Source organism: Cupressus sempervirens, chromosome 4 (assembly GCF_028749045.1).
Source record: "Cupressus sempervirens isolate cs-2001-9-10 chromosome 4, ASM2874904v1, whole genome shotgun sequence".
Lineage (NCBI taxonomy): Eukaryota > Viridiplantae > Streptophyta > Pinopsida > Cupressales > Cupressaceae > Cupressus > Cupressus sempervirens.
The window spans coordinates 684,449,538-684,458,761 of NC_143121.1; the positions used below are offsets into that span (position 1 = coordinate 684,449,538).

The 9,224-nt window shown below is 33.7% G+C and overlaps 1 protein-coding gene across 1 annotated transcript; it reads left to right on the top strand.

The window, feature by feature from the left end:
• Positions 1-833: 833 nt before the first annotated feature.
• Positions 834-2,816, top strand: LOC149563108 (cytochrome P450 750A1-like). Its single transcript, XM_089826534.1, has 2 exons — positions 834-1,829; positions 1,950-2,816. Exons 1-2 carry the CDS (start codon positions 852-854, stop codon positions 2,559-2,561), a joined length of 1,590 nt encoding a protein of 529 aa, XP_089682660.1. The 5' UTR covers positions 834-851; the 3' UTR covers positions 2,562-2,816.
• The last annotated feature ends 6,408 nt before the right edge of the window (positions 2,817-9,224 follow it).

Below are 9,224 nucleotides of genomic sequence, written 5' to 3' on the forward strand. Positions count from 1 at the left end.
TAAAAATCTTCTCGATTAGAAACTAAGATTGTATGGATAAAATAATGAAAGCACAATGCTTTATTACCCTTTGAAATCGATTTAAAATATTCCTAGATACCTTAATCCAAGTTCAAATTTTCTATTAAATTGGTACCTACTTCTCCAATTGTGCAATCTTGAGAAAGGGATTCTTGAAGAAATTTTAACACAATTTGTATTTCATCAATTTTTCTTATAAGAAAGAAAAAAGACAAACTTGAAGATATTACCCTAAAAATGATTTGAAAACTAGCAAAATCTAATTAAAAAAGAAAATTTGTCAAATAATACTTGTCCAAAAGCTCAAAAATAATCACCTCAAATGGACACTAAATTACTAGTAACTTTTTGTGAATGCAATCAAAATGACTCTATTTTCTACTTGCATTTGAATTATTAATTTAATCAACTTTTACCATTTTTTTGTATTTGTGACTATGGTTTCTCAATAAGAGAATCAATGACCTACATGATTTAAATCCATCCAAGACCTCAAAGCATTTGTAATGTAATTGAGTCTTCGTAATTTAAGCAAACACAAACAATTATAACCATATTTAATAAACTCAAAATTTTATTTCTATCGGCTTACCTTGCACCTCCTTCAGGTAGAAGTGCTAATTTAATAGAAAAAAGTCAGTTAAACCTGAAGAGAAAAATGCATTTTTAAAGAATACTATGGTCAAGAACGTGCCTGCGACTTAAACTCGTCAAAGAACGTGCTATTGACAATATGACTTTACGGGTACAAAAACAAGGCAGTGGAGATGCCAACACCGGTCTATAAATTGTAGACCGACAAGTTAGTGTTTCCCACATCTCTGCTCACCATGTCTTCCGTGGGCTTTCCTCAATCTTTTCAAGCATTAGATATAATTAGAGGCGGTGCTTATGCTCCAGCAACTGCTACACTCTGTTCACTCATACTTTTCTTGTGGGTTTTGAATAACTTTACCCTGAAAAGGAAAAGTGAATCAGGAAAGAGATCACCCCCTGGACCGTTTGCATGGCCCATTATTGGAAATCTGAACCAGCTGAGAAAGCTTCCTCATCGTGATCTGCATGAGCTTGGTGAGAAATATGGGCCCATCATGATGTTGAAATTGGGCTCTGTTTCCACCGTTGTCGTCTCTTCTTCTGCCATGGCAAAGGAGTTCTTGAAAACCCATGATGTAGTTTTTGCAAGCCGACCCGTTTCTGCTACAGCAAAATACCTTGCTTATAACTGCAATGATATGATTTTTGCCCCTTATGGGCCGTATTGGAGGCATATGAGGAAGATTTGCGTGGTAGAGTTGCTGAGTACGAAGAGGATCGAGTCATTCGGTTGTATAAGAGAGGAAGAAATGATTTCTACGGTTCGTTCAGTGTGGGAGATGTCCGAACAAGGGAGGAAGCCTGTTGATCTGACCAGCATGTTCGCAGCGTTTGCACAGGACGTTATGTGGCGGATCCTTTCGGGCACTAAACTTTCTTGTGACAATGATGGTAAAGTGGGTGGTGGTGGAGAAGAGATAAAGAAGCTTGCAGTGGAGGCTGCAGGATTAGCAGGAGCTACTAATATCGGGGAATTCATTCCTTTCTTAGACTGGATGGACTTGCAAGGAGTGAAGCGGCGCATGAAAAAGGTACACAATTTGCTTGCACAAAAGATAAAAAGAATAATAGAGGAACAACAGCAGGTCAAGATGAAGTTGGGGGAGGAGGACAAAAAGGGTGCCACAAAAGGCATCGTTGATGTGCTCTTAGAAATGGGAAGCCTCGATGGAAGGGCAATCGAACAGGAAAGCATCGAAGCTATTGTTTTCGTATGTATCTCATTCATTTGTTATGTATCTAGTTCAAAACCCAAATACCATTTTTTTAAAACGTTTGTTGGTAGTTATGTTTTATTTAATTGGTGTAACAAGGATCTAGGATATTTTCAGGATATGTTCATGGCTGGAGTTGAAACGACGTCTACTACAATAGAATGGGGAATGAGCGAGATTCTTAGAAACCCTAATGTGGCCAAGAAAATGCAAGAAGAAATTGATTCAGTTGTAGGAAGAGAGGGGGCTGTATGTGAGCGTGATTTAGCAAGCATGGAGTACGTGCAGTGTGTGGTGAAGGAGACGCTGAGGTTACATCCTGCATTACCCATGATGGTTCCACACGAATCGACACAAGATTGTACAGTTGGTGGGTACTTCATTCCTGAGAAGAGCAGGGTTATTGTGAATGCTTGGGCTATCGGAAGAGATCCATCAGTATGGAAAGATCCTCTGGAATTCAGGCCAGAGAGATTTATGGGTAAAAATGTTGATGTGGTGAAAGACAAAGAGTATTTCGATATGTTACCATTTGGAGCAGGAAGGAGAGGATGCCCAGGGGCAGCCATGGCTGATGTAGTCGTTAACTTTATGTTGGCGCAGCTCCTTCATTGTTTTGACTGGAGCGTGGATGGAGAGTTAGATATGATGGAACTCTTTGGAATTAGCACACCCAGGAGTGTTCATCTTCTCGCTCGTCCTGCCTTGAGGTTATCTAGCTGCCCATGAATTTAAAACCAACATGTCGAGTGATTAGTATGAGTGGTGTTAATTTCGTATGTCCTGTGATCGTTTGTGTAAGCTCCTCATCTACTCTCAATAGTAAGTAAACGAATATTGTATGTGTTATGTATATGTGAGATTTCAACTCCTCATCTACTTTCTATAGTAAGTAAATGAATATTGTATGTGTTCTATGTTATGTATATGTGAGATTTCAACTCTATGTTGATATTGATGTAATGTACAAGAATTTTTATTTTAGTCTTCTTCACAATAATTAATGAGTCATATTGAATGAGTTATATTGAATGAGTTATATGATTGATTAGATTTTAAGATATTCATTTTTTAAGGTAATGGGTTGAAGTCTAGATTATTTATTATTTTATTATAATTATATATTGAGATTAGTTATTATAATCGTTTAAGTTCAAGTAGATTCGAATCTAAGACCTCCACATAAGAGATTCACAATTTATCAATGTTTTGTAGACTCTTGTCAAAAATATTCATATTTAATTTTAATATAATAAAAATAAATAAAATTAGATTAAATGTAAGTTAGTATGAAAATGTGTTAAAAAAATAGTAAATAATATCTCTAACGTATCTTAATTATATTCATTTTCTCATAGTTGAATTAAATAATTCTATTTTCAACCATGTTCAGTTGTCTATCAAGACTAGTACTACAAGTATTTCCACTCCCATATGTCCATCGTGTCAACTCTATAAGAAAAACTAAATGTAAAGCTTTAGGCCTAGAGAAACACATGGAAGACATGGTTGATGTTTCAAAAATCTCTACCTCCTCTTGGTCCACATATTCAACATGGACTCCTTATAATTCCATAGAAAATTATCCTTCTTTGTCTGTGATTCCCCCTTCTCTGTTGTCCAACTTGGCTACCTCGACAACCCTGCTATACCCAAAATATTATCCCCTCCCAAGTGAGGTAAAAGTATCATCCTTAAAGTTACCTATGATCTGGATCCAATTGGTGGGAAGGTATACAAGCTTTGTGAGTTTTACACTAGACAAAATGTTGTTCACAAATGGCTTATCCTATAACTAAAAATTGCAAGGAAAAAAATCAACAAAATGGAGGTTGTTGTTGACACAAAGAAGAAGGTGATTGACTCAACTCAAGGATGGGTGATGAGAGCATTGGCTTGTTGTAGACGATTTTTCCTAGAAACTTAACTAGCAAATAATGGAAGACCAAATTAATGAGGTTGATGAAGGTTGCTTCCCTTAATTTACAACAACACACAACAGAAATAGAGGAAAAACACAAATTGAGAGAACAAAATATGGGCTTCTTATTATCGCCACAAATGCATAATTATAGAATTATAATATGCAAACCTACATGGACTCCTTCCTTACAATAGCTTGCAAGACATAGCTATGACTATCACCTAGAACTATCTTAGAAAACCTATGAACCTTCCTTATAAAGAAACTTTTTACCACCCAAGAAGGTTCTAGACACTAAACCCTAATCCTTGGGACTGAGAAACAACATAATATATTATTTTATTACACTTTCTTTCATATGATCAACTCAAGTTAATTTACAAATTATATTTTTGGATGGATCCACATTTGAGGACCACACCTAGAAAACCGTTGACCTGATGGGCTATTATTAGTAGAATATTTGGAATAACTAAGAGTTGGGATGAATTAGGTATCCCTAGGTCTAGATGTACAAATTAAATACTTAAAAAATTAGAAAATTCAACCCAATAAATCACTAAGTAAAATTGTTCACTATAATCCAACTTCATTCCATTATAGCTCCCTCTTCTATATGTGTCAAATTGTATAAACTTATCACAATCAATAATAAACTTAAACTTAAAAATAACAAGTAACATAAGCACATGTAACAAACATAAATAAAATGTTTGACACCAGGATTTAACATGGAAAATCAATTATGGAAAAGCCAACAGTAATATACTACCACTTTTTCACTCTTCTGAAGTGTGCTCTATTAGAAGCTAACCCTAATAAAGGTTCCAAAACACACTATTAGGTGTGATCCTGTATAAGGATTTTATCACCCTGTTACAAGTGGCCTTGTTAGAGGACTTAAGAACATTCCATTATAATGCTATTGTGATTAACAGATTTAAAAATGATAGTTAGGCCAACCTTATAAAATGGATTTTACAATTTCTACAATGGTTTAAAAGTAACAACAAAACTTTGATCTAATAACATATAACTCACTTTACAAATTCAAATCTCTATTTGGCTCAACTATGGTTCATTGACTGAACTCCATCATTCTCATTATCTTAGATCTTCTTGATGACTCTTTAAGCAATCCTTCACCTTACAAACTTCACACAACTCCATGCAAGTCTGTTCACCACTTATATTCCCAAATTTCTAGTCCAATCAACCCATAAAACATACCAAATACCCCCATTAAATAGGTAGCTTTGATCTTTTCCCACTTAATCAAAATTTTAGATCCTTAGGTTTATGATAATATCCAAAACATTTAATGAATCCCTCTACCTTCTTATTCTTCTTCTCTTCTTAACACTTATAGAAACATATTCTCAAATCTTAGCCTTTGATCACTCAACTAATCCTTTCCTTGCATTAAATAATACAAATCATCAATTATCATTGTCAACAAGTTTTTCTTATTCCAAGATTTCAACTATGTCAGCCAAAAATCTTGATTCTTTCACAAACTGTTCTTTTGTTGTCACTAGGCCATCACTATGTCTTTTTGCTTGGTCTTGACTAGTTACTGGGTCAATACAACATTGTCATGCTCAGTTATCACTACACAACTCAATCAATAGTATTAGTAGGAAATCTCTATCACGCAGCAAATACTAGTACTCGGCCAACATTGCTATGCTTAGCAATGCTTAAGTTCCTTGATCTTTTGCTTCAACACCTTCATTGACCTTGCAACATTGATACTCAGTCAATCTTATCCTTTTGACTTGTTTAACCTCTTAGCTTCATCCAACTATCACTTACACTTCCTATATTGATTAAACAACACATTATGTTGTCAATTACTAACTTATCAAGTGCCCATTTTAATTCCATCTTACTTACATCTCAACTCAACCTTTCACTAGGTCATCTTATGATCCCTTCTTTTCAAATCCTCCTCATTAAAAAATAGATAGAACACTCTACACTATTAGTGAATGTCTCTCTAGTAGGTTTGACACTTTTCTACTGATAGGTTTGACATCAATGACAATATAACAATTGTTCCAATTAAGCTCTCAATAGTTGTAGATCCAATAATCTCCATCTTTGGCATTGATGACAACATTGTCAAGTTACCATGCAATCCAAAAATAACACAATGCCTTAAGTGTTCAACTTCCTCTCTGTTCAATAGGAAAATCTTCTTATTTTCATTTTGCTTCTCATCTAGTGAACTTTAGTGATAAAAAAAGTCTCCAACATTCTTCATATGATCTTCCATAACTATCTATAGTTTTCACCATCTCCTTCTCTGGTAACTGCCTAGAGTCTCCATTATCATCTCTCCCTCTTTGACAACAATCCCAAAGACATCTCAATCACCATAACAACATTAGATACATTTTCATACATCTTCTTCATGTAGATATCATTAGTATTTCTTGTATATTTTCTCCCTCTATCATCAAGTTCATCTTGAAGATCATCTGTTTACATCATTTCATAGCTTTAGGTAGATTCTAAAATGTGATATTCTGCATCAATGTGTATGATATTTTGATAATAACATTTCACACAAAGCCACTTTTTTTCCTTAGTTAGTAGTAGAGAGGGGAATGATCCCTAACTTGCCTCTCAAGTAGTCATCTTCTTCCTTAGGTAATGTCTTAGAAAATATGTCAACTATTTGTTCCTTTGTGTTCACATATTCAAGCCTCACTTCTTTGTCTTGAACCCACTCTCTCAAGTAATGATACTTGATCTCAATATGTTTTTTCTTAGTGTACATCACACGAGTCTTTGAAATGTTTATAGCAGTTGTATTGTCACAATAGATTACGATAGGATCTATAATGTCCTACTTAATAACTTACAACAATTATTGGATGTAAACAATGTTAGAACAATTTACTGCTACTACAACATATTCAAATTCTATTGTGGACTAAGAAAGGCAGTTATGTTTCTTGCTTGTCTAGGAAATTAGTATCTTTCCAAGAAAGAAAGAACCTCCACTAGTTCTTTTTTTGTCATCAACATTTCCAATCCAATCTGATCAATATAAACTTTCAGCTCAAATTTATAATTCATCTTATACCATAGCCCATAGTCTTCTATTCCTTTGGGATATCTCAATATTATTTTCACAGTCATCAAGTGATTCTCTTTAGGATTAGTAGAAAATCTTGCAGCTATTCCAACTGGTAATGCAATGTCAAGTCTGCTATGAAATACATACTAAAATTTTCCAATCATTGACTTGTACAATGTCTAATTTACCTCTTTAGAATTGTCATTCTTAGAAAATTTATGTCTAGTAAACATAAGAGTTCCAACTAGTCTTGAGTCTTCCATACCAAAATTTTTTAGTAACTACTTGATGTATTTTGATTATGTCATGTAGATACCTTTCTTTATCTAATATACTTATAGGCTAAAAAAGAATTTGATCTCTCCAAACATAGACATTTCAGACTCTTTCTCAATTTTATCAAAAATGATTTACACAATTCATCTTTTCTGCCAAATATGATATCATTGACAAAAATTTCAGCTATCAGTAACTTTCTCTCATATTCATTCTTCAAATAGAGAATTTTGTTGTCATTTGTTTTTGTGAAACCAATTTTCAGCTAGTATGCATGCAATATATCATACCATGCTCTAGGAGCTTATTTAAAACCATACAAAGTTTTATGCAATTTATATACCATGTTTTTCTTGCTAGGCTCAATAAACCCTTTGGGTTTCTCAATATAGACTTCCTCTTCAAGTATACCATTTAGAAATGCAAACTTCACATCCATTTGATAAACCCCGAATCCTTTGTAAGAACCATATGCAAGAAAAGTCCTTATTGTTTCCAACCTTGCAACTAGAGAAAAAATTTCTCCATAGTCAATTCCTTCTTCTTTTGCATATCCTTTACAAACTAGTCTTTCCTTGTTCCTTATGAATTTACCTTACACATTCATCTTGTTCCTAAATACCTACTTTATTCCAATTATATTCTTGTCCTTTGTTCTAGATACTAGAGTCCATGTCTTGTTCTTTTCAATTTTCTCAATCTCTTCATTCATGCTTGCAATCCAATCTTATTCTCAAGTGCATCCTTGATTGATCTAGGCTCATACTCACATAGTAAGTATGTATCAATCCTTAGTATTTTTCTTGTCATAAGTCCTAAATATTTGTCTTTGAGGAATTGGTCTAGTGTATGATTTCTTCTCACGTACTTTTCTAGGAGAGGTTCATTTCCTCTCTTTTTTTTTGTTGATGTTCACTAGGTTCAGCTAGTTCAATATGCTCAATCACTTCAAGTTACACTTGTTGTATTTATGTTTGTATCAAAGGTACATCATTGCAATGCTTGGAATTCTCTTCTTGCTATTAGACTTCTATAGTTTGATGCTTGATAGGTTGTTATTGCTCAAAATGCCTTTTTGTTGTGACTCAACAATGTTCACGTTTTGTATTTTTTCAAATCATTTCTAAGGTTTGATAATGGTTTCAGGTTCTCCTTCATAGACATATACAAAATTTATGTACACCCAAGTTCTTTGTTTCATTCCACCTCATTATTTTCTATAAATTCATCAACTCTAACATTTTCACTTTCCACAACATTGTTAGTGTTAGAATTCAAACATTTGTATGCCTTACTCTTTGTGGATTATCGTAGGAATATACCTTCATCACTTTTAGTATGTCAAGTTTTCTATTCCTTGATTGTTTTAGAATATAACATTTTCTTCCAAAAACTTTGAAATAATTTACATTAGGTTCCTGTCGATACCATAGCTCAAAGGTATTTTGTTCCTTTCTTGACTTGTACTCGATTTAGAGTGTAGGCTACAATGTTGAAAAATTCTCTCCAATACTTTAATTGAACATTCTTTTCCATCTTCAATGTGCTTGCACACTCTATTATGGATCTATTCCTTCTTTTAGCTATACCATTATATGGTGGAGTCCTAGGTGTAGACAACTTCCTTTTGATTCATCTATCATTGTCGAATATGTTAAACTTTCTAGATATGAACTCTCCACCTCTATCTGATCTCAAGAACTTTATACTCTTACCTATTTCTTTCTCTACTCTAGCCAAATACCAATTAAACATTTGCAAGCATCATATTTTTCCTGAATAATTATTGTAGTCATCATTCTAGAGAATTCATCAACAAATAAGATAAAGTACTTATCTCCATAGTAAATTTTCACTCCAATAGGACCACATAAGTATGAACTAATTCCAAATTATCATCAAAAGAATATTTTTTTTCTCTTGAAACTAGGCTTAGTCCTTTTTTTCAATTTTCATTTTTTGCACATCACTTTATTTGATTTACTCAATTGTGGCATTCCTCTTACTTTTCTCTTCATGTTGATCTCAACCGAACTGTCAAAATTTACATGATACATGCTCTTATGCCATAACCAAACATATTCATATTGTGGAAATAAGCATG